At 39.4% G+C, this 25,159-nt stretch overlaps 1 protein-coding gene across 1 annotated transcript in view; it reads left to right on the top strand.

The window, feature by feature from the left end:
* Nucleotides 1–3,626: 3,626 nt before the first annotated feature.
* Nucleotides 3,627–25,159, top strand: part of uggt1 (UDP-glucose glycoprotein glucosyltransferase 1) — a 32,153-nt gene continuing 10,620 nt past the window's right edge. The window contains exons 1-20 of the mRNA XM_073483552.1: nt 3,627–3,703; nt 6,113–6,251; nt 6,627–6,706; nt 7,037–7,167; nt 7,256–7,368; nt 7,465–7,639; nt 8,934–9,030; nt 9,124–9,202; nt 9,443–9,543; nt 15,298–15,397; nt 15,509–15,569; nt 17,487–17,578; nt 18,744–18,894; nt 19,292–19,411; nt 19,510–19,595; nt 21,050–21,185; nt 21,372–21,503; nt 22,041–22,205; nt 23,408–23,528; nt 24,691–24,789. Coding sequence (XP_073339653.1) covers nt 3,673–3,703; nt 6,113–6,251; nt 6,627–6,706; nt 7,037–7,167; nt 7,256–7,368; nt 7,465–7,639; nt 8,934–9,030; nt 9,124–9,202; nt 9,443–9,543; nt 15,298–15,397; nt 15,509–15,569; nt 17,487–17,578; nt 18,744–18,894; nt 19,292–19,411; nt 19,510–19,595; nt 21,050–21,185; nt 21,372–21,503; nt 22,041–22,205; nt 23,408–23,528; nt 24,691–24,789 — 2,209 coding nt within the window. The 5' untranslated portion in view covers nt 3,627–3,672. The remainder of the gene's footprint in view (nt 3,704–6,112; nt 6,252–6,626; nt 6,707–7,036; nt 7,168–7,255; nt 7,369–7,464; nt 7,640–8,933; nt 9,031–9,123; nt 9,203–9,442; nt 9,544–15,297; nt 15,398–15,508; nt 15,570–17,486; nt 17,579–18,743; nt 18,895–19,291; nt 19,412–19,509; nt 19,596–21,049; nt 21,186–21,371; nt 21,504–22,040; nt 22,206–23,407; nt 23,529–24,690; nt 24,790–25,159) is intronic.

The following is a 25,159-nucleotide window of genomic DNA, read 5'->3' as shown; positions in this document are numbered from 1 at the left end:
GAGGGAAATGAGGGGGAGCAGGAGAGAAAGGGAAGGCTGTGCAGCCTCTCTGGCAGCTGGTACGTGGTGTATTGGACTGAACGCAGTCTTTAATCCTCCCCATAGCTCTGGGTCGCTGTCATTTCAAGTGCAGCTGGACTAAACAAACAATAATGGCTCAGCTACTGCAGAGAGCTGGACAGCTTTTGTTCGGGTGAACATGTGCATGTGAGTGTTTGAGAGAAAGTGCTCCTGCAGTGGGAATCCAGGCTCTGAGTGATTGTATGGGCTCTGGCTGCAGTCCATTATTAGGAGGTCAAACTGGCTGCAGCTCCTCATTGCCGGTCCCATGCTTCTTTCATGCAAACAAAGAAGCTCTGGCATTATTATCGCTTATTTTCAGCGTGGAATTCTGCAGATAAGTTCACATTGAGTGCCTCCCTTACATGCATCAGAGCCAGGCTATTGTAGTTTTGGAGGATTGCCCTGTTGGCGCCAGCACCGGTCACCATGGAGTTCGGTCTTCTGTCTCTGGCTGACTCGTTTCCAGCAGCTACGTGGCTTAGACCCTATCATCAAATATACAATGTGGATAAATCTCTATACACAAACAATTTGCAGAGTTTCAATACACTGTTAATGCACGGGGCAGCGAGAGAGCGCAGTCCAGTGTGGGAGTGCACATTTTTCCTTCAGCAATAAAATAAATATGATTCGATTGGACATCTGGGGCCGTTATCTGACCTTCCACAGCGGGTTTGGCTAATCTCCCAGGTCAACAGCAAATCACCTCTCATGATATTAAAGGATTGAACAGAAGAATCCAACCTCCCAGGCAGCACTCGGCTCTGGAGCGCTTACAGATTGGCACCAGTGGGAGTCCAATCTGAGGAATCCCACAATCCCATTATGGTCTAAACTGTGTGTTTATTATGTTCGTGTGCGTGTGTGTGGAGCTTCGGTCCAGAAGCTCATAAAGAGCTGATCCACTACAAACTTATTAACCTCTACATAAAAGTCCAATAAATGTTGATGTTGGAGAAATGGAGCGGGATACAAACCCTGGGTCAGGGCCAAGCATGAACTCTAAGGCTGTTAGAGGGGTAATGTATTCCCTTTACACACATAAAGAGACACATGCACACATGAGAGAGTGCAAAAATGAAAATTGTAAGTCTATGTTTAATTAAAAAGTTCTCAGTTTGCTGAATAAATTTGTTTATTTATGTGTTCAACTGTTACAAACACTAAAGTAACCAAGACTGCCCTCGTCTCCATCTGTATTTAAGATTTGGGCCCAGTCCAGCCCAGTGTTGGATGGCTGTAATGTGGTGAATTAGCTTCATGTAGGAGACCCCGGCTGACCCCCATTATGCAGTCAGGGACACATTTAATTAGCAGCAACTCACGTGAAACGACAAAATGTATTAATATTAATGGAGGTTTAATTGAGGTCGTTTTGGTCCCCCGTTGAGGCTTTCAACCTCTAAAATGGCTGACGTGTGATAGTGTGAGGACAGAGAGCCCACAGCCCGGGTTCGCCATTTCGCATGTGACCCCGGAGAAGATGACAACCATCTCCCATAATTCATCTGAAGATGTCGCCTTCCTGACAGATGAACAGGCCCTGTGGGCAGCGTGTGAGCGCGTGCATGAGGCTGGGTTTAACTATACTCGCAAGGACTGTCAGGTGAAGTGGTTTGGGCATGTCCTCACAGGGCTGCAGTGGATTTGTATGTGTGTGTGCACATGCACCTACATGTGTGAGGTGTCATATGCGCGTGCACTTCAAAGTGAAGGTCAAATCCAGCAGGATAATTAATGTCGCTGCTTTTTATATAATGTTAAATCAAACCCTGGAACTGCTCCCTCTGGAGGATCAGCTGTCCAATTTAATTTAGGCTGCAGAGCGAGTAAATGAAAAAGCAAGACTCCATGTCTCCACACCCTGGGACGGTGTCTCCATGCCTTTCATCTTCTTCTTTTTTTCTCAAGACCACACAACAGGTGGACAGGGAGCCCTGCATTTTTTTTTACCAACCTGCCCCAAAGGGACAGTAAAGGTTTACAAAATGGACCTCAGGAATCCCAGGTGCCCTTTGCAAATTGAGAGTGATTTGAGTTTCTCTGCTTTTTCATTACCACATAACAAATACTGTTAACCAAGGGGACAGATTTGGCTTATTCTAAATACAGGATTTATTTCCCATGGCTATCACACCAGGCATACAGCAAACCTCATTTCCATGAGCCGTTTTTCAAATTAAAATGTGACGTTCTCTCAAATCAGGTCCCAAATATGTACGGATTACCTGAGCAGTGTCTGGTCTGAAATTAGTGTGGGTGCCCTGAACTTATTCACATGCACAGATATCTCCCATCGTTCCCTTCTGAAATGTTAAATCCCTCTTAAAAGTCACATAATTGTATCTATGATATACAACTCAACTTTAATATTTGAGTTTTAATGATGTCTATTATTTACACGCACAGATATCTCCTCTTTTTAAAAGGCCAATCCTTTCCCTAAAATTTAAATGATTATATTCATAATATACAACTCAGCTTTGAGTTTTTAATGACTTATATTGCATTGATTTTGTTTTATAATCAAATACAGAAAATGTGCAATGAGCAAATTCTTATTCAAAAGAGAAGAGAAGAAAACTACCTTTACAAGCATTAGGTAGGTAGGCATGCACATTGCCATATACTGTACCTGCATAGATACGCCTACCTATCTACACACGTAGATCGAAGCATACAAAGACTCCTCTCTTTAAATATGATATTATGATATCTGATTTTTAAGTCTCTTGTCTAGAAAATTAGCAGTAATCCTGCAATCCAGCACCAATAGGAAATAACAAAACAACATGGACACATTTTCTGTTTCACAGCTGTTAAACCTCATCTGGATTTCATATCTCAAACACTTTCAACACCCATGGAGCCTGCCAGTAATGAAGTGTCACTGGACGAACTCCATAAAAGTGACACCTGCTCTGATTTGTAGCTGGAGACAGTTGTGTAGGTTAGTAATTATTGATTTTACTGCCCAAAATGGCTGGAGTGGATCAATGTAAATTATGCTTCGGGTAATACTGATACAAAAAGCCACTGTCCCCTGCTAAGCATACATTTTATTTTAGATATATAGCCTATTCAGTAATGAGCTCTGCTTTTTAACACCTGTAAGTGGCATGAATAATGGTATGAATTATATTATTAAATGCAAAAAAGCATGTTTTACAGAGTTTATTGCATTTTACAGTTTTATCTGTATTTTAGTTTATTTCACTGTAACAGCACCTTGTAACCATTATAAGATCTGCAAAATGCAAGAAAACCTGTTTTTTCTCCCAATGCTCTGTGCTGGTATCATAATTGTCTCTAGAAAAAAAAAAATCAACAAAAAAATGAATTTATAATTGAGTAAAAAAAAAAAAGTTTAATTATGTTTTTTTAAGTTTGGGTGGCAGGGGTTAGTCAGTGAAGTTAATTGCTAGATTAGGTTCAGCTTCACCACTCTTCGGTTTTTAATTATCTTTCGTGAAATGGGCTATTTTGTGTTCATGTCACGTTTCAGTGTTGTTAAATAGTTTAATGCTCGGAGGAGTTCAGTTATTCTGAACAGGCAGACTTGTGGTTACCTAAGCTGTCTGACAGGACCCACCCACTCCCCAGCGGAAGATGGATGCAGGAAGCTGCGGAGCCGGCTTCGGTGAGGACATATCATTCATTTTTTATGCTATGAAAGTAAAAAACGGCTGAATACAAGGGTGGTTATTGTTAGTTTTTAGAGACTACGACATTAGGTGACTGTGAGTTAACCGAAAAAGCTAAAAATCGGGTTGTTTTCCTTTGGTGTAGGAAGAGTTAGCTAGCTCCTGCGTCTTTTTGGCTAACGTTAATTTCCAGGTTAGCGTTAGCTCGCCGTGAGTTCACCAACACTTGACGGGCTCTGGGTGTCTATTTCATGGACATTAATGACGTTTAGACGACTTAAACCAAACCGCATGAGAAGGTTTCTCAGTTTGCGGTTTGATACCCGTAAGAACACTATCTTATCCGGAGCTTACAGTCATTGAAACAGTCCGGATGTCAAAACTGTGATTTGATTGGTCGGAGGAGCCACGCTGAACTTTGCTATTGGTCAGAGATCGTGGAGCTTCTTGTTTACCAGCTGTGAACTCAAGCAAGAGTGCACAGAAAGTCTTGTTCTGTATATGTCATACATTAAACTATCACTTAGATTATTATGTCATTAACAGGGGGCGGTTTTCTCCTTCCCTTTCATCATCTCTGTCTCTTATATTTTTTGTTTATAGACTAAGAAATGATTTAACTTGTCCCCAGGCGATTATGAAAATATACATTAGTTGCAGACAGTCATTGCTGACTATATGTAGCCCAAGGTTTACATTGCATCAGATAGTTTGCACTGATTTAATTAAGCAAAACCAATTTTAGGAATATGGACAATGTGATCACAATATAAACTAAAACAATTAAGGGTTTTAAACTTGATTCAGACACAGGGCTACAGCATAACATAATAATGCACAACCCAGATTCATTGATATATTAGTTAAGTGTATGTAAATATGCAAATTAACACTGAACGTCACAGTGCATTTCCTGCTTTGCAGAGTCGGTGGTTCAACCTAGTCTTGATGAAGTTAAGATAGATTTAACCTCATGTCATTAATTAGGCCTAAAGCATCTCCCATGATCATCTATTATCTTATGCTGCCTCCCACTCATGGTCCACTTTAATTGTTGGAAACTATGACCACTGCAAAAAAATAGTACATTCAAACGGAGAGCTGGCAAACAGTTTTTAAAACCATGTTCAAGTCTTTTGGAAAAGGCAAATGTGTAGTATCCTTGTGTGTTTTGCAATATAGCTGAAATCACTACCAAAATATTGGTAAGGATGTTATCCTATATCAATATATATCACAATGGTAACAGAAATATTTAGGATGATAACATGATCATATCTCACACCTTCAATTAGTGTATAACACAGCTGCTCGTCTTAACAAATACTAGGAGACAAGAATACAACATCTCTGTTGTAGCCTCTCTTCACTGGTTGCCAGTAAGTTTAAGTATGACAAGCCAGGGCACAGCCTTAGGTCAACAGGCAGGGCCCTGCTGTCTGTCCCAGCTCAGGACTAAAGTTATTGTGTTGTTGCAGTCAGAGCCCCTTAACATCTCTCAGAGTGACATCTCTTAAATCACACCCCAAAACGTATCTTTTATTAATGTTAGCTAGAGCTACACGATTACATTATCGAAATCTCAATATAGCCAAGTGCAATATCCAAATCGCAGCAACTGCAATTTCTGGATTTAAATAAATGCCCTGACCTGCATTTTGTTCTCCAGATATAAGAAAACATGTTTGTTTGGTACAGACACCAACAACTGTCATGTCATCATGATTTTAATAGTTTTTTTTCTGTAAAAATGAGAATCATGATGAAAAAAAAGAATTGTGAATCATTGCACAACTGTTATATCTGTCAACAAAATAGCAAGTGACTTTTACCATATCATGCAGCACTAATGGTAGCATACTGTTTTCTGGCATTTCTTATCTGTTTTATCTGTTGTTATTGTGTTTATCATTATTGTTGACTATTTGTTCCATTTTTATTTTAGTATTGTTTAAATTGTCTGATGTTATTTGCCTCAGTGCAGACCTGAAGTATTTCTTATCCTCGCTCAACCATGTAACTCACTTCTTAACTGTTTGACTGTTGGAAAATGATCTATAAAGTTTATTACTGATTATTATTATCATGATATGATTCTACTAAATTTGATAAGCAATAAAATCAAATTATTGCCTCGTCCAGTTATCCACATATATCGAAGTTGATAAGTTGATCTCTCCATGTAGTCCAAAATTTGACTTTCACATGTGGACTGATTGGCTGGATCTCTATGTTCTCTCAGTGTGCTCTGCGTGCTGTCACATTTGCATCTTAGATGTCCACATTATGTGTCACCCAAGATGCATTTTGGTATTCTATATAAACATGGCTGAGCTTGCTCACATTTTTATCGGTTTCCTATGAATCTTCAAATCAGTCCTGTAAATCTAACACTCTTCTCACAGGTTTAAGCTCGAGGATGTGGCTTCTGTGTTCCCTGCTGCTGTCGCTGTTCTCTGCAGTGTCTGGGGGTGCAGACTCCAAGGCTGTCACCACCACTCTCACAACGAAATGGGCTGATACTCCTCTGCTGCTGGAGGCCAGGTAAGACACTGCTCAACTGAAGCAGCCGTTTGGCCGCATTACATTTGACATTAAGTTTCGGAAGCAGATAATGTATAAATCAATGTCCTGAGGGCTCGTAGGGTCATTACGGAGTCTGTCCTCTAAGTGAGTTCTAACTTCTGTCTCACTGATGTGTCCTTGAGCAAGATGCTGAATACTTAAAGGCTTGAGATGCTGCACTGCGCTCTGCAGCTGACCCTGTGCTCTGACTTTGGCGAGCAACATTAAAATCTTTCTCAGGTTTATTACTCCTCATCCAAATGTAGCTTTTAAATATTTACAGACAGAATGCACAGACAGCATATATACACACACAGCTTATGAAACTGCCTACTTGATCCTCTTCTTCCTCAGTGAGTTCCTGGCAGAGGAGAGCCAGGAGAAGTTCTGGGACTTTGTGGAGGCCAATCAGAACATAGAAGGAGAGCATGATGGTAAAGTAAAGGCGTTTCGGCCACTCTAGACCTGCTTTCACTTTTAGTCTCTGTGCTGCAAGCAGCTGAATTTATGATGTGTATGCAAGCCTCTTGGCAGCAATTGCAGTGTCAGTGTTTTGGTCAAACACTTATGCAAGCAATAACATGATAGGATAGCGCTGCAAACTGTAATTTTGTTCTGTTCATTTGTGTCTCTGCTCGTGTTGAAACAGTTAGACCATAATTTCCTAACAGCAATGTTAAGCAGATTAATATAGCAAGAGAAAACATGCCAAAGAACACAGTTTTAAAACATTACTTCTGTTTGTGCGTATCATGCTCGTGCAGACACAGATCAGGCCTACTATGACCTGATTGTGAAGAAAGGCAGTGCCTTGCTCAGCTCCGTCCAGGTGAACATGCTGAAGTTCGCCCTCTCTCTCAGAGCCTACTCAGCAACAGTACACTCCTTCCAACAGGTACCAGGAAGTTGGTTTATTGTGCATTCAAATGCTTCTACATGAACATTGAATGTGTGTGAAAGATCCTTCTGTTTTGCTTTTTTAGATAGCGTCCAATGAGCCTCCCCCCTCTGGCTGCTCAGCATTTTTCAGCATCCATGGAGTAAAGACGTGTGATGCAGAAAGTTTAGCAGCACTGCTGAAAGCAGCAACTGAGAGGTAAATAAAGACAAATACAATTCAGACATGAGAAGATAAATCAGTAAAATAATGACCTTGAGGATCTGATAATTAACTTGACTGTCACTCTTTCAGGCCAAAGCCGTACCTTTTCAAAGGTGATCACAAATACTCAGGATCCAATCCAGATGCTCCTGTTGTCATTCTGTATGCTGAGGTTGGGACACCGGACTTCCAGAGGCTTCACCAAGTCATATCAGCCAAAGTCAGCGAAGGCCTGGCTACTTATGTGCTCCGCCATTACGTGGCTGTAGGTTTTTCTCACACACTTACAATATAATCTTTAAATTGTGAATTATATGTACTGTACATTAATCCTTAAATATATTAGTTATTGTTACAAGGTGAAATGTCACTTTGAGAAATTTGGAAACATTGCTTACTTTCAACCTTTTACCTGGTAGTAACATGTGATCTGTATCTGGACAACGGCATCCGACCCATGGGTCTTTGCATTTATATCTGGCATTAATAAGCTTTCTTGTTGTCTCGATTGTGCCTGCATTGTGATCCAATGGCAGGTAAAGCCCAGACATCTAGTTTGCATTACAGTGAATCGCATGAAAACCAGACAGTGTGTCATCCATCATGCCGGTTGTTGTGGCTTCTTCTTGTCATGTGGCCCAGACCACCTCCGAACGTGGGCTGGGTGATTAAATTTAAAATGCATCCTCAATGTGTCGTGGGGGTATCACACCTGTCCACTTGAGCTGTCCACTTGTTATCGGATCCAGCAGGGAACTGCCAGATCTGAACGCGGCACTTGGAGACAAGTGCTGTATTTTGACCAGAGGCTGTCAGGTTAAATCCTTAAGTTTATGTAAGGGCAGAGTCAGGAAACGAGAATGGATGCTCTCCTCTCTATCCACATCTTCTGTCATGGTGTGCAGTAGTACTGCTCATCCACCTTAAGTGAACATACTGTTTGTATCTGTGTGAACATGAAGCAGCATGTTGATTTTAAAAGCACTTTTATCCTTATTTTTAAAAAAAGCTCTGCAGTTTAATTGGACTCCTTATTTCACCTGGGATGAAAAGTGCTCCTCCAATTTATCTTGTCAAGTTGAGGTTGGATTGCTTCTCCCCTCGCATGCAAATCCTGTTGATAAGTTTTTTCCCCTGTAATTATGCTAAATTATTCTCACCATCTGTCGGTTTGGCATGAGGTCCTGGGCACCAGAGAGGTTGTAACACTTAACGCTTTTTTTCCTTTTTACTTCTAAAGCTTCGGGGCCAATCAGGGTGCAGTTAGTGTCTTCAGCACTTAGCAAGCAACAGCTGGCTGTCTGTACTTGAAAGCTGTCAAAGTAGTCAGAACCCACATGTGTTTGTAATGCAAGTGAGATTCATTTTTTTTTGCAACAGAGATGAAGATGGATACAGAGACGTTAATGGAGCCTTTTATAACAACAGAAGCCACTAGGGCAAACCTTTTTTCCTGTTACTTAGTTGTATATGGATCAAAAACATTGTTAAGAATTAGTGCAGCTGCAATAAAATCTTTCAAGAAATCCTTTTTACAATGCTTTCTCATTTTCTTCTAGAAACCAAGCGGAAAGAAAGTCTATCTGTCTGGCTATGGAGTGGAGCTAGCCATCAAAAGTCAGGAGTACAAGGCAAAGGATGACACACAAGTCCAAGGTGCACACACACTATCGATGCATACCTGCCCACACTGGTGTAATCCCAGAGGAGTCCTGATGTGAATAACTAGTAAATTGATTGTGGTTCCAGGTGCGGAGGTGAATGCTACAGTGATCGGTGAGAATGATCCAGTGGACGAGGTCCAGGGATTCCTCTTTGGCAAACTCAAGTGAGTGACTTTGTGTCAGCCCATGATAAAAATTCGAAGCTTGGATAAGGTCCAGCAACTGCACCATGCTCGCAGCAGCCAAGCCTTTTTCTTCTTCTTTTCCTTCTCAGTGTCTTTCCTCAAGGAACTGACCACATAACCTTTTATTTTAGATAAACTAATCTGAAAAAAAAAAGCAAATCCAACAACTCATTCCAGCAGATGTACTTATTATCTCTCCGTCTGTTTTTCTCTCACTAGGACCCTCTACCCAGAGCTAAAAGAACAGCTAAAGGAGTTGAGGAAACACTTGGTTGAAAGCACCAATGAAATGGCACCTCTGAAAGTCTGGGAAATGCAAGGTGGGTTTCTTCTCAGAGGTCCGTGGGGGCAAATTGTCATTTGTGATATTGGGTTATATAAATAAAACTGGCTTGACCTGACTGCCGTTAACACATGTAGGTATTATTCCTGTCACTTAAATTGTGAGGGAATTGATTTTATGATCCTGTAAATACACCCTGAGGACAGAGGACTGAGCTCTGTGTCTATTAGTTTCATAGAGTTGAACAAAGATAATTATCTAATGGCAGAAATCCCAGATCTTCATCCCCGTCAAATATGTCTAAAACCTCACTCATTATAAAAGTTAAAACCACAGAGTATAATTTTAACATAATATATAATATGTGGTATATTATATATTTTGTTGCCTAGCTACAGCGGTGTTATCAGCTGCTCAGGTAGCCTCTGTCACTGACATCTGGTCACAGTAATGGTCAGGACATTTCTGACTACGCTTGAGCGATATCCAAAGTTTTATATCAAGATATTGTCCCACCCAAATATTAGAAATGTTAGACGATATTATCGACTTACGGCAAAGAAGACATGTAGTCTCATTCAAATCCCTTGGCTCGCCCTTTTCTACCGCATTAAACCCAAAATATTATTGCCTAACTTCTTCTTAATATGTTAGAGGCCTGCGTGCATGCTGCTACATCAGGCCAATTAAACTTTAGTAACCTCCACCATCCTGGTCTCATTCCCACCTCGTAAAATATTGGCGTGCATTGCCTCTGCTGTCACGACAGCTCAGCGTACATTTTCTTTTCACAAAAAAAGCCTGAAGATGCCGTAACAGCTCTTCATATGATGGCAAATTTTATATATTCAAGAGGGGGGCCTTAAAGAGACAGGGGCTTAAACAAAGCGTTTCAGACACAGGGATCATAGAGGTGGTGCAGCACTGCCAGTATATGAAATCTGATGTGTTTACTGAACATTGGAGCTTGCGAATCTATTATAATAGAAACCCAAAATAAAAGTATTAACCTGAAATGGGCAAGCATTTTTAATTGAGCAAATATATGTTTTAAGGTTCTGAATACTTCAAATTACGTATAAAATAATGCAGAAGACATTTAATATTTCACTAAGTGTAAAAATCACTTGGCTTCAATGAAGCGCTGCATACAAGTTTGGACAGATTGTATAAATGATACTGTCAGACAGTATATTAATAATAATTGGATGTTCACAACTTTAAAGCTTCTCAAGGGGAAAAAGGGTGAAGCTGCATATATGATAAGGTGTTAACTGAGCAGGAAACTAACTAATGAATAGGAGCAAAAACATGAATATCTCCTTGATGTAGAACGATATACAGAATCTAAAAGTGTTCTGCTAATTTACATGTATGAATGAAACTGCATTGAAGACTTAGCTGCGTGTTTGGCTTTGATTTTCCTTTGTGTGAAAATGCATTTTAAAACGTTTTCCTGGAATGATCGAAAGTTAACTAATCCCAGTGAAAGGATTTGCATCGCTGTTGTGGATGTGCTGTCGATGCCATTGTTTCATTAGTTTGATTTATTCTTCTTATGCACTGATCATAAATAAATAAACCGGAATTAATATTGGCTTTGGTTGCTTTAACGGTGAGATCATTTCATCAGTGAATCAAACTCGCAGCAGAAAGTGTATCTGTCTTGTTCTGTAATCAATGACTGCGGTCGATCAGCGTCCTCTTGATGCATGTGCGCCATAATGTCTTGAAGATGTGAGAGCATTGTCTGCTGCAACATAAAAGCATTATTGAATTGGGTTACATCATCGGTTGCATTAGGAAGTTAAACACACATTCACAGACACAATTCTGTGTGCTTTTCAGTTGAGTCACTTAATATTATACAGATTTTGATACTTTGATGATTTATATGTGTTTATGTTTGGCTCGCTTCTACCATTAGGTGTGGTCAGGATGAAAGCATGAGGCTGCTTTGATTGTGGTGAATAATGATGTGAGGGGAGTCTGTTGAGCTCGACTGTCAGACTGTCATGTGGGCGTCTGTCTTTATCTCCTACCCCGCTGGGGCTCATTAGCTCAGCCTGTTTACAAAGAGAAGGCGACCCCCAGGGGCTAATAATCACACAGGCTACAACACCATTACAGAGATGTGCACTGCACTGAAGTAATCCTTGCTACATTCTCCTTTGCAAGCAAAATCTTCATCTACAGTGTCTCCTCTACACTTCCAAAGACCGACTCCACATATACGAACATCTATATATTCATTCTTAATCTTGCCTTAAAGCCTTCTGATGCTTTGAGATAGTTTTAATTAATGCTTCAGATGTGAAGACAAGCATGTTAACAAGGAATTATTCGCTAATTATTGCGGTAATTAGCTTAACTGATGACTTTTTTTTAGCTATGCTAGCAACAGGGCTGCAGGGATGGTAATGTCAGTCGGTCAGTGAATCCACCACTATGGTCCAAGATGATGTTCACAACAACAATTAGATGGCTTTCCATTACATTTTGTGCAGACACTCATGGTGTCCAGAGGATCTATTCAGATGACTTTCATTATTCTCTGTAGCGTCACCATGAGTTTGATGGTTATGGTTTTAAGTTATATGTGTCAGACATCATATTGGATGGATTGCCGAGTAATTGGCGCAGGAGGTGTTCCAGTCACATACCCTTCAGCTTCAGTTGTACTTTGTTAAGTTAAGTTAAAACGGTGAACATGGCAACAGGTCTGAAGTGCACATTCCAGCCCCACAGGGTATTTGACTTGTCTGTCACACACTGGAAAAATGCCAACACATAGTGCACTTAACCCACACTTGATCCACACTTGTCCTGACACAGCTGTATTCGGTATGCGGTATTCAGAGCTAAGTGTATCCCACAATTCACCACACCAAGTCCAGCTGTTGGCAGTAATGAGCCAATAAGATCGTCTTGTGACCGACAATAATCAGCAGATATGGACTCAGCCTGAATATAATAATTACTTAAGTGCAGACACTTTGAACAATTATGGTCGAACCTCCACGGACAGTTATCATGTAAAAGAGCTGTTATTATCAGCCAGTGTTGGCCTATCACAGATCAGTATTGGCACATATGTTGTCGATATTGGCCGATATGAAAACTTTTTGGTTTTAAAGATTGTAGAAAGTGTAGAAAACAATGCTAGGGGCGATCTATAATTATTAAATTGGTTTTACTGTTTCAGTAATACTGTTGCTTATTTTTGTACTGTAAAATATCCTGTAAATGTATATTTTGTATTTATGTTGGTTTCATGTAATTTGAAATAGCATTTGTACTATTTTTTACGAAAGGTAAGACTGATTGCCCCTGAAAATGTCAAATGGTGTAACCACAACAAAAGGAGAAATATTAAATATATCTTTCCACCTAGAGCGTATGCAAGTGTACTTATGAAAACAGTTACTTAATTTAAAAACATCACATGAAAATAGATTTTATTAGGATTATTTTAAATTAAAATTGGATGCGTTTTTGTAATATAGAGCAGGACAAATGCTGAAAACACTTTGTGTTTTCTAAATAATATTTGACAAATTATGTATAAAGTGTTAAAAAATATGTTCATACATTGCAATAGAGGATTACATCTTATTCCACATGAATTTCCCTGTATATTATAATATTTTTATGAAAAATACTGGTTACACCAATTGACACAAACCAGTTACACCATCTGACTATGTTGCTTCTACAGTCAAAGGCCATTGTTTGTTGAAGAAACTGGCACTAAAAATCCAGCTTGACAGTGAACAAGGTCAATTGAACTTTTTTTTATTATTTTCAATGAAGAAAAAACTGGTCTCAGGGCAGAAGTTGTTTTGTAGGATTTGCCTCATGGCTGTTTAGTCTCATCTGGTCCCAGGGCAGAGACCATTGTTTCCCACAATTTTGTCTGAGGGCAGGTGAATCTCTCCTGGTCTCAGGGCAGAAGTTGTCTGAGGGCAGGTGAATCCCTCCTGGTTCCAGGGCAGAAGTTGTCTGAGGGCAGGTGAATCTCTCCTGGTCTCAGGGCAGAAGTTGTCTGAGGGCAGGTGAATCTCTCCTGGTCTCAGGGCAGAAGTTGTCTGAGGGCAGGTGAATCCCTCCTGGTTCCAGGGCAGAAGTTGTCTGAGGGCAGGTGAATCTCTCCTGGTCTCAGGGCAGAAGTTGTCTGAGGGCAGGTGAATCTCTCCTGGTCTCAGGGCAGAAGTTGTCTGAGGGCAGGTGAATCTCTCCTGGTCTCAGGGCAGAAGTTGTATTTTTCTGTTTTAAGGCAACGTAGTTGGACAATTCTCATATTTTTGGAGTTTTAAGTCTTTTTAAAGCTGCCGTTCATGTTCAACATCGTCACTGTTCACCCACTTCATTCTGCTACATTATGAAATTACATATATTGCACTATATATTGCTTAAAATTGTAAGTGAATGGAATACAAATATATATTAAAGCTAAACATTTAAAAAATATCAAAGCCATGCAAAATAATGATTTTATCCTAACCTTCCAGAGCTTTGATAATAAAGTTGAGGATAAATCACCACTTCTTCATGAACACTTAACACTTGAAAATAGTTCCACATAGTAAGTGAGTTCATATTACATCTTTAATCAGCATCATAAACTACTGATATTTGACAAAATCGGCCTCTAACCAAAAGGAATGTAATAAAAGTCAGATGGTGTAACAGGTTACACCATCTGACATTTCAATTTAAATTCAAATTTAACAGGCATTATGATGGACACCTATGTAAGCACATGGCCTTGGTGTGAAGATTTCAAACCCATTTTTTAAAATAAATACTTATTTTTACAATTTATTATTGAGAATTTCACCTTTTTTGAACAAGTTAAACTATTAGGTACGAAGTTTTTATGGTTACACCTCATTGACATTTTTGCCATTATCCCCTGAATATTCTCTGAAAATTGATTAAATCCAGAAATTTCAGATGAGGTCTTCAAAAAGAGAATGTATGCAAGTAATTTGTACGTTTATTTTCAAATTTTAACCTTTTTTAAATTCAACTGAACCATAAGAACACAAAAAAAATTGTCCAAAAAGGCTGAATATCATATCACTATCATGTCATATTAAAAAGTCTGTTCTCCTTGACGAGAGAGATCTTTCCAAATAACATCAGACCAACATGCTTCTATATAACTTGATTTGATGTCTTTATTAATTACATTACTCTCCTGTGCTTCTGAAAGAATATAACTATAATTCTGTGTTTTATCCTATTTATTTGATCATTATGTGAGAATTAAACAAACCAAAACAAACAATATAATCTGAGCTTAACTGAGCCCAGGAGGTCCTCATTATCATTAATCAAGTGTGTCCCAGTGAACCCTGATAAACCCTGACAGGCGTCAGGTCTTAACAGGTGCTCGATCACTGTGACGCTTACCAGAAATGCGTCACACAAATGCCTACACTTGAATATTCACGAATCCTGATGCAGATAATTGGGGTGGACTCAAAATTATACCTGCTAAACAACAGCATGTTGGCATTCTGTTATCAGCATTTAGCCTCACAAATACAGCCTCACATAGCTGCGAGCATTAGCGAGAGATGCTAAGTTATCTATAACAATCATTGCAGTAACATTCAGCTGCTCAAGCTCCTCTTGAAACTTGAGCCTTCAAGCGTTCCCTCGCTGTGAGTTTATTGACAAAGACAACAAAGTCAGTACAGAAAATTGCTCATAGTGCTTTTATTTTGTTGAAACTTTCTCTCTCTGTGCGTCTCTACCCATCCACCCACCTTTTCTTTTATAGATCTGAGTTTCCAGACAGCAGCTCGCATTCTTGCTGCTCCTGCTGTCGAGGCCCTTAATGTCATGAGAGACCTCAGTCAGAACTTCCCCACCAAAGCCAGGTAAAAACAACACACACACACAAACTGTAAAGACGATAAGACATTTTGACCTACGTAGATATTGACAAGTCTTTAGTTTTTACAGTTCAAGTCTGCCCTTTTCCCTCACAGGTCCATCACTAAAACTGTGGTCAACTCTGAGATCCGCAGGGAGATCGGCGAGAACCAAAAGGTACGAGTTAGTTCGTCCATTCATCTCTTAGTTTTTTCATCTATCGGTCCTCTTTAGGCCTCCTTCTGTCATTTTTGTCACTTGACAGATTATTGTTATGGGACGTGCAAATGTCAAAACCCAACTTGCATTAGTCTGTTGTCTGTCTCCTAATACTTTCCAACCTCTTTACTCTCTGTGGCTCTCAGCCAAAGCCCACCCTTTCCTGCTGAAGATGTGACAAATATATTGTTTAGTTATTTAAAAAAGGATAAATAATTTTCTTAAACAGCGTGGCACTGTAGTTTTTATCAGATGTCACTAAAACAAGATAGTGCCTTCGTTGGGAACTATTTCCAGCTGCAGAGTAGCAAGTATTTACAGCAGCAGGACAGTGTTTTTTGGATCGAGTCAGAATAAACAACAGTGCACCTGTTCTTCATGGTAATGAAGGAACGTGTCATCCAGTGCAATTGTGTGAGTCATACATGTGATTTTAACAGTGTTTAGACACGTTTGGAGCTCTGTGACGCAGAGGAATAAGGTATATCTGGCCTCATAGACAACACTTGTTCATAAAGTTTGGACTTTTTTGGGGGAATTTATTGAAAATGACAAACAAAACATTGCCAGTTTTATCACTTAAAGCCTAAACACTAGAGCCTGACTATTGGAGTGTTGATCTTGGCCCCAACTAGCTTTATTTATTTTTAAGTCGACATTTATCTCACATGATAGGCCACTATCAGCCAACCAATATATCGGTCGGGCTCTACTAAATTTGGATGGAAACCTGCCTACTGAGTCTTAATCCTCTTTTATTCCTCTGTCTAGTCTTAAACCAGCATGCCAGTTCTTTCCTCTTACTGCTGACTGTGTTGTCCAACGGTCAGAGATAATTTAAGTTTAGCTTTTTGCCAATCTAATCCAATAAAGGAGAAAAATAAAGAAAAGCAGATAGCATTATTGCACACAGCCACAGCCCTTCAGCCTCTCAGTCGTCTTTAGGGAAACATCCCAAATTGAGAACAGTCCTTCCTGTTCTTGTTTGTTCCTCTCACCTGTTTTTTTTTATGTGATAGATTGTAAACAACATCAGACTTGAAAGGCACTCAGCTCCTGATAATGTGTTTGACTTTGCTCTGCTAATTTAATAGGTAATCATCCCTTTTTCTTGTCAAACATCTTTTCAGTCCTCCCTCCCGCCTCCTCACCCCCTCCTCCTCAAGCTGTGCTCACATTATCTTGGTGTGCAGACAGGAGTTTGGGTGGGTGGTGGGGGTGAGCGGCAAACGTCCTAATTACTGAATCGGTGATTCATTCGGCAGGCGCACTGAGTCCTGCAGCGAGAAATGATTATTGATTGAAGTAGTTTGGACACATGCACTTGCATGCAGACATCTCTCTCTCACACTGACGCACACACACACGGACACACACAGACACACACACACACACACACACACACACACACACTGTTTAAGTGGGATGAACAATATTTGTGTTAATCATGTCTTGTTGTAATTGCAGTGTCTGGAGTATGATTAATCTGACGTCTTTGTCTTTCTGTAATGAGATTTGACTGCACCAGAATGACTTTGAGCTTTCCTTTTGCCCATGCAGACACACAAACACTCACAACTTCTCACAGCCGTGCACACACCCTTTCTCTAATAATTAGATTTGTTTAGTGTGGGGTTTGATTGCTCTAAACTGACTGATTTTAAACTGAGCTGTCAGTGCTTGTTTGGATCTGACGACGTGCCTTGTTACGGCTTTGTGTCGACTGTTGCCTCCAGTTTTACAACATAATTGACTACGCGATGGCCGGCTTTGACGTTACCTGCTACACAGCGTGATGATCTGCTCAGCAGGAGATGACTGGGGAGCTTTAGGGTTTGATGTGAACAGGATGTTGACATGTCCCTCTCTCTGCAGTTTTTCAAAGGGACTCTGGGCCTGCAGCCTGGGGATTCAGCCCTGTTCATCAACGGGCTGCACATAGATCTGGACACACAAGACATCTTTAGGTACACACACACAATCATAGTCTTATATTAATATACAGCATATTATCTCTCACTTAATCAACTGTGTAACAGCTCTTTTGTTCTATTTCCAGTTTCTTCTCATTTGCATTTCATCAGCCTTTTGCTGCTTGTGAAATTAAACATTTATATTCAGTCGCATTTCAAATATGTGACACTCTTGTCGTGATAAACTCAGTCTACAGTATATCCTGTTTAAATCCTTATATTAAATACACATACCATAATTAAACATTACACATACATATGGGCAATGTTTTGAGTTTTTATAATGTAGTATTTTTAAGTATTACCTAAAATTACCCAGATATGTTTTTAGCAGTGCAGTTCAGTTTTAGCTAATTAAGTGTTTCCTTGCTGCAGGAAGACGCTGACACACTTTATAGTTAAGTAGACTGTTTTGCAACCTGCCTGGTTCAGAAATGTTGAGGAAAAAATGCAAATGAGCTGCTGATTATGTACCAGAAAATAAGATTATAAGATATACTTGATTGTCCTGGAGGGAAGTTTGTTGCTGCATCACACAACAAACTTTCCAACGACTTTACAGTGAATATACAATAAATGGTTTGAAACTAACAATAATTCTTATTCGACTGGTTAGATCTAACAATTTTCCTTTGGCAGTCAATCAGTCAATCAATCAGACTTTATTTGTATTTCAATTTTCATACAGAAAAAGTAACACAAAGTGTTTCACACAATGAAAACAAGTCCCCCCAACACACACATACACAACAAGCAATAAAAAAAAATGAAATTTAGGGTGTCTTAAGTTGTTTATTTTGTCTGAAACTCAAAGATATTCAAAGAAAAATTATATATTTACTCAAAAGCAGCAAATAACTGGTGAATATTTGGCATTTTTGGTTGTTTCTTGATTAATCGTCTAGTCTATAAAATGTGGAAAAGACCATGTTGATGTCTTTAACTTGCTGATTTTGCAACCATTTTTACGTCTGTATTTATATTTGTGTTTTACATTTTTCCTCATACAAAATAGCCCTGACCAAGATTTTTTATTTTATGAAAAATGAAAGTATGGTACACCTCTCTTTCGAGCATAATCAGTTGGTAACAGTCATATTGCTGCCGACATGTTCATATTCATTTCTACTGTAGATGACCACACTTTTGTTCCCTCCAGTGTGTTCGAGGTGCTGCGCAGTGAGGCGAGGGTGATGGAGGGTCTGCGCTCCTTGCACATCGAGACGCCCTACATCCATGACATCCTGAAGCTCAACGTCCAGCCCTCAGACTCTGACTACGCTGTTGACATCCGCAACCCTGCCATCAGTGTAAGAAATCCTACACATTCGCACCCTTAGTTGAGCTCTGAGGCTGGTAACAAAAAGTGCTAACACCTTCATAAATTGGATGATTGCTCAGTCAGTTGTGTCATGCTGTGTCAGTTCCTATTTTGCTTTATAGCAATGAAAATAAGACAATTGCCCAAAATGTCCCTGGAAAAAATAGGTTCATTTTTGTTTGTTCTGTTTTGTGATATTTACAAAGACTGAACAATTAATTGCTTAACTGAAAAAAAAGACAAAAGAAAAATTAATAGACAATTAAAAGGATTGTTAGTTGCAGCCTCCAGCTGTAAAATGCCATTTCCTTATTGGCACTGACCTGCTGTTGGGCTCAAGCTGCTCCTTTCAAACATTTCCTCTTCAATTCCCTTTTCATTTTTAGTGGATTAACAACTTGGAGACGGACCACAGGTACAGCTCGTGGCCCTACAACGTGCAGGAGCTGCTCAGGCCGACTTTCCCCGGAGTCATCAGGCAGATCCGCAAGAACTTCCACAATCTGGTTCGTCCATTCCTGATCAGTCATCCCCTTTGAATCCAAATGGATCTGAATCCATGTGTGACAAAATAGCAACATGTGTGTCCTTGTGTGTGTTGCAGGTGATCATTCTGGACCCAACTCAGGAGCACGCTGCAGAGCTGCTCAGTGTTGCAGAGATGTTTTATGCTAACAACATCCCACTCAGGTTGGTGTTTGTGTCTTAGTCAGAGCTCATTAAGAGACTGGACAAGGATGTTTTAGTTTTTTTTTTTTATATAGATTTTATAGAAATAGATTCCTTATATATTAGGCATTGTATGACATTATCAACCAACATTTGCCTATCACATCGGTGCGTACATGGTCTGATATGAAGCTTATTTTTTTGGAGACTATAATGCTAAAAAGGAAAAGATTTATGATTATTATAAAATTCCCAGTTAGTGTTCTGTTTCAGTGCACTGATGTCATCTTAGACGGTAAAGTTTATTGTTAAACTAAGGGATCATTGCAAAAAAATATGTGTACATCGGCAGATGCATCAATTTTGGAAGTCTTTACTCCCTAATTTTGGCATCGCCCTGAAAGTCGAGGTAAGCATAAAAATGTGAACACTCAGAGATATGAGGGATCTTTCCAAGGCTTCTTTCCTGTTGCTCCTCGTTGCATACATAGTGTGTATGTATAGACTTTCCTCAGCCAAAAAGTTATGAGAGCCTAAAGCATCATCGTGACTAAGGAGAAGGCTGCCATGGTAATGTAATCTTGCCAACTGACCCCTTAATACAATACATCATATCCCTAATCCATCGTGCAAATGTTGGAGGATTAACATCTGTAAATCTAAATCAAAGACTTAGTTTATTGCTAATTAAAATAAGATTTTGTGTCACCACACTAAATAAAGTAAAATAGGCTGATGGTTCTTTACCATCATTTATGAGTAGTTTTAGACTGACTGTGTGAGTCATTTTTTGTTTGTCCTTCAGCAGTCACACATTGGATATATATTGGATGTGCGCTAATTGGAAATCTTTTTAAACTGCCTTACAGTATGTTTCATTCATATCATAGATTAATATATTCACCCCATCATCTTTGACTTGGATTCTGAAATTTCTATACCCTTATCCCCGCTCTCACTGGCTTCTAGGCTTTAAAACTTAACATATTTTTCTCATTAATCAAGAATATATGTCACCCGTCCTCTTCCTCTCTGGAAAATGTGATGTCATTGATCGAGTCTAGGACTGTTTCCGTGGGCTGTGAAGAATTGAGTGATATTTGAATGTATATGAAGCTGGGAATTTGTTAATATCTGAAGAGGTGTAACCTGGAGATATTGCATTTCATAACAGTCTGCTCAAAACAGGCAAAAAAGCCATTAGTATATGGATCAAGAAAAATAGTTTCTATTTCTCCACAAAACCAGAAAAATCTGAAAAGAGGCTGCAGGGCAGCAGCAGTCAGTCTGAGCGTGCAGTTAAAATCCATTTTAATTTAGGAGTTTTGTCAGGCAGGTTTGGGAGACCTTTGATACCTCCTGCGTGCACCATCTTTGGAATGGTCAGTTTGTTTGAATACTGATGAAGTACGCAGCACGTGCTCTGCATTTAAACTGTCAGTTGAAACTTTATTTTGTGTCTGTGTGTGTTTTAGGATTGGACTGGTGTTTGTAGTGTCCGATGAAGACGACGTAGACGGCATGCAGGATGCAGGTGTGGCGCTGGTTCGAGCCTACAACTACATCAGCGACGAGGTGGACAGCCAGAGCGCATTTGAAACCGTCATTGCAGTGAGTCAACTTTCACAAACGCCAGTGATGAAGTGATTCAGTCTTAATGAGAACATTAAGTTTGACACCAGTGACTTTAAAAACAGTAGACAAGCAGAGAACGATAGAGTTTGGTTACTGATGTCTGCCTGATAAGTGCCTGATAATTTTCTCTACCCTCATCTTTGCCTCCTTACATTGTTCTAGATATTCAACCGGGTAGCTATCGGTGGACAGCTGAGCGTTGGGGACGTGGTGAAAGTGTTGGAGAAGAGGTTCCCCTATGTGGAGGTCAGCAGCGTCCTGGGAGCTGACTCCAGTTACGACAGCAACAGAAAGGTGAGAGGGGCTGAATGTGATGTGACTGTGAAGGACTTTTTCAGGAATTTGCTTTCTTGCCAAAGGTTTGATGAGAAGAATGATTAAAGATTGATGCTGAAGCTAAAGTTGGAGCCAGCAGGTGATTAGCTTAGCTTAACATAAAGAGAAGATAAACTAATTGCTGACTGTCATTAGCTTCATATTCAACAAATATTCAACAAAGAAAAGAAAAAAGGAAGAACAAAACAAGCAGAACAAAACATAGCACAGAACAAAATAACACAGGGCATGCAGTTTAAACTAACTTGGAGCCAACGAAGAGAGAACAGGTGTAATCTTTTCATATTTGATTGACATGGTTTGAACTCTCAGAAGATTGTACATACAGTAATTGAAAAACTTTTTTGAGTAGACCTGAAAACAGACCGGTTAAGATAAAAGCATGGATCAGATTTTCGAGATTCGAAGTCCTCCTACTCTACTCAAGCTGTGTTTCTGCGATGGTAAAAGGCTGATGCAAGTTAAAGTAACATCTCTTTCTGTCTCCTCTTTCAGGAAGGGCGGGCGTACTATGAGCAGACGGGCGTGGGCCCGTTGCCTGTGGTCATGTACAACGGCATACCATACCAGCGTGAGCAGCTGGACCCGGACGAACTGGAGACGGTCACCATGCAAAAGATCCTGGAGACGACCACCTTCTACCAGAGAGCCGTTTACCTGGTGAGTTAGAGCAATGCACACCTCATTTTACAGTCACAGTTATTGATTATTTATCAAGGTTGAATTAAAAAAAAAGGTCAATCAAGGAGTGTATTTGATAGGTAACACGTTCTGTTGGTTTAAGGGCTGCAACTAATGATTCATTTCATCAGTTAATCTGTACATCGTTGTTAGGATAAATCCTTTGTTGGTCTAATCTATGAAATGTCAAAAAATGTTCACCATAAAATATACAATATGTAATGAAAATGCTCATCACAATTTCCCAGAGCTCAAACACAAAGATCATGAATTACAAAGAAAAGAAGCATATTTCTTTTAAGGAACTGGAACCTGCAAATATTTTTGCTTTAACAAAAATGACTGAACCGATGAATAGGTGATTAATTTTCTTTTGATGCTGTGATGCATCTTTCCATGTGTTCAAATGAACTCTTATCTACAGTACATGCAGAACAAACTGGAGACTAATTGTGCACATTTTTAGCAACAAAATTAGTTTTAATCTAATAACGAAATAAGACTTAATTTGATTTAAGTTAAATGTTCCCCGATAGTTAGTTGACGCTCTGATGATACCAATGGGTTTATTTATTTGTGCTGTTGTAAGTGTTTGTTTTTTTAATTTGCTGGAGCTGCGACAAAATAGACTTTAATTAAAACAAAAATTGGAAAATAAAATGAGTAGAAGAGCTCGAGATGAATTTATTCGGGAAGAGACTTGTCATATTTACAAGTACACTGTCTAGGATTGTAGTGCATAATATTTCTTCTTTTAAGCTCAAGCTTTGTGAGCGCGCCATCTGCTATGTTTTCCTGTTTTAATGTCTCTCCAGCACTCAGAAGGAGCCAAATGTGTGAATTGGGTCCTTCAAAGGCCTCTGTTTTGTCAGGTCTTAAAGCACAGTTAGAAATGTTTAATTTAGTTGCTGTACCACTTCTAGTGGTGAACACGCTGTTAGTCATCACTCTTGTTTTCTCCTTTTTAATGTTTAACCTGAATTTGTTGGAGGAAAATTTTCAGTCGATACACAAGCATCAGTAACTGCGCCGGAAAAGCTATTAAATCTTCATGTGTCCGTCTTGGCCGTGACTATAAGGATGAAAAGCACACAGACAAGTGTCTCCTGCATCGTGTCCTGCTCTGCAGTAACAGTGAGGAATGTCCTGAATTATTCCGGTAACATCTTGGTTCTGTGCAGGGAGAGCTGGCTACAGATCACGACGTGGTGGACTTCATCATGAATCAGGCCAACGTCGTTCCTCGCATTAACCCCAGAGTGCTGTCCACCAGCAGAACGTACCTTGACCTGTCTGACACCAGTGAGTACATGTTTGGGAAGTAAACAAGTTTGAATATGTTACTGACAGTCAGCAAGGTTAAACTTCTCATATTTAGTTTATCAAATTAGTTTGTGAAGTGGAGGATAAAGTTGGCCTGACAGCTTTTCATGTTTTTGTCAATAGAATTCTCATTTTTTAAACAGCTCTATAGAATAACTTTATTTTCATCCTCCACCCACACTTTTATGGCTTGTATTCTGTCAATAGCTTTCTCATTTTTTAATCATAGACAGTTCAGAACCAACTTTATATTCATAGAGTCATCCTCTTACTAAATATGCAGCCTTCAGTTTTGAAAGAAAAATCATGTGAAATGGCCTTCAGCAATTCTAACTCATATTTTTCCAGTTTTAAAACAACCTGTTTATGAATATCAAGTTAATTTGTAAGGTTGCATTTAGGTTGTGTCCATATAAAGAAGTCACACTCGGGAACATATCTTTTAATGAGTTTGGTTAATCATCTGTCTGGCAGTACAGAGAAAAGTTTTCAGCCATTTCATCAGTGTGTACAAATGCAGGGATTCAATCCCTATTTCATTGTGCCACAGATGATTGAAATCTCCAATCAAAGTGGGTACACCCAGTCAAAGACAGAATATGAAGGAATTCTGCATTAAGTTATTAAAAACGACTAGACCTTTGTATTAAATTTTGTTGAGTTGTGTACTAAAGTAAGTTAAAATGTTGCAGCTTTAGAGAAAAGGGATCAAGTTGTTTTCTGTATTCATGCCAGTAGGACAGATGGTTCTCTGATGAGAAATCTGCACTCTTTACAGAAACACTAATGAAAACACTGTTTTTATTTAGACTCAGTTGGGAGTCTGTGTGTTTTTAAAGTTTGGGTTCAATTTCAAATCATCTATAAATATTTGATTGATTTAGGTACAGGCTTGAAATATTTATACAGTTATTTAGTTTTCAGCTAAACGTATACATATATTTATGAGGAATATTAATGCCAGTATGACAAAAAATTAAGCCTGGATACAGAAATGTTTGTGACATAAACAGATGGAGATAGCAGCTTCGTGTTACTCCTCTAGTACACATTCACACATATGATTGTTGGCAGTCTTTAATATATTGTCTTTGGCTTTTGCTGCATGATCTGCAGTTTATTCCTTTTGTTCTTTTTGCAGACAACTATTTTATAGACGATTATGCTCGCTTCTCGACTCTGGATAGCAAAGAGAAGAGCACCGCTGTGGCCAACAGCATGAACTACATGACAAAGAAAGGTGAGGCAGTCCTGTGTAATAGGTGGTCTTATAAAACAAACCCCTGAGTGGAAGAGAATGCTTGTGGAGTGTTTTTCCTGTAAAAATACCTTCAATCCTAAACTCTCTCTTCATGACTTCTCCTTCTGTCCTCTCCTCTTCCTCTTATTCATGTGATTGTAAAATCCTTCCCTGCATCAGGGATGACCACCACCAACAGGCATGGTAATCACCCTTTTCCTCCGCATTATTCCCTCTCCTTCTCACTTGCTCTTTTTTTTCTGTGAACTACATTGTTGGCAGTGTTTCAACGTGTCTGTGAATCCACCACCACTCGCCCATTTGTGTTACATTTCTCAGAGGACACAAATGACTAATTACGCATGTGATG

This window comes from Pagrus major, chromosome 16 (genome assembly GCF_040436345.1).
Source record: "Pagrus major chromosome 16, Pma_NU_1.0".
NCBI lineage: Eukaryota > Metazoa > Chordata > Actinopteri > Spariformes > Sparidae > Pagrus > Pagrus major.
This window is presented reverse-complemented; position numbering and strand designations above follow the sequence as displayed.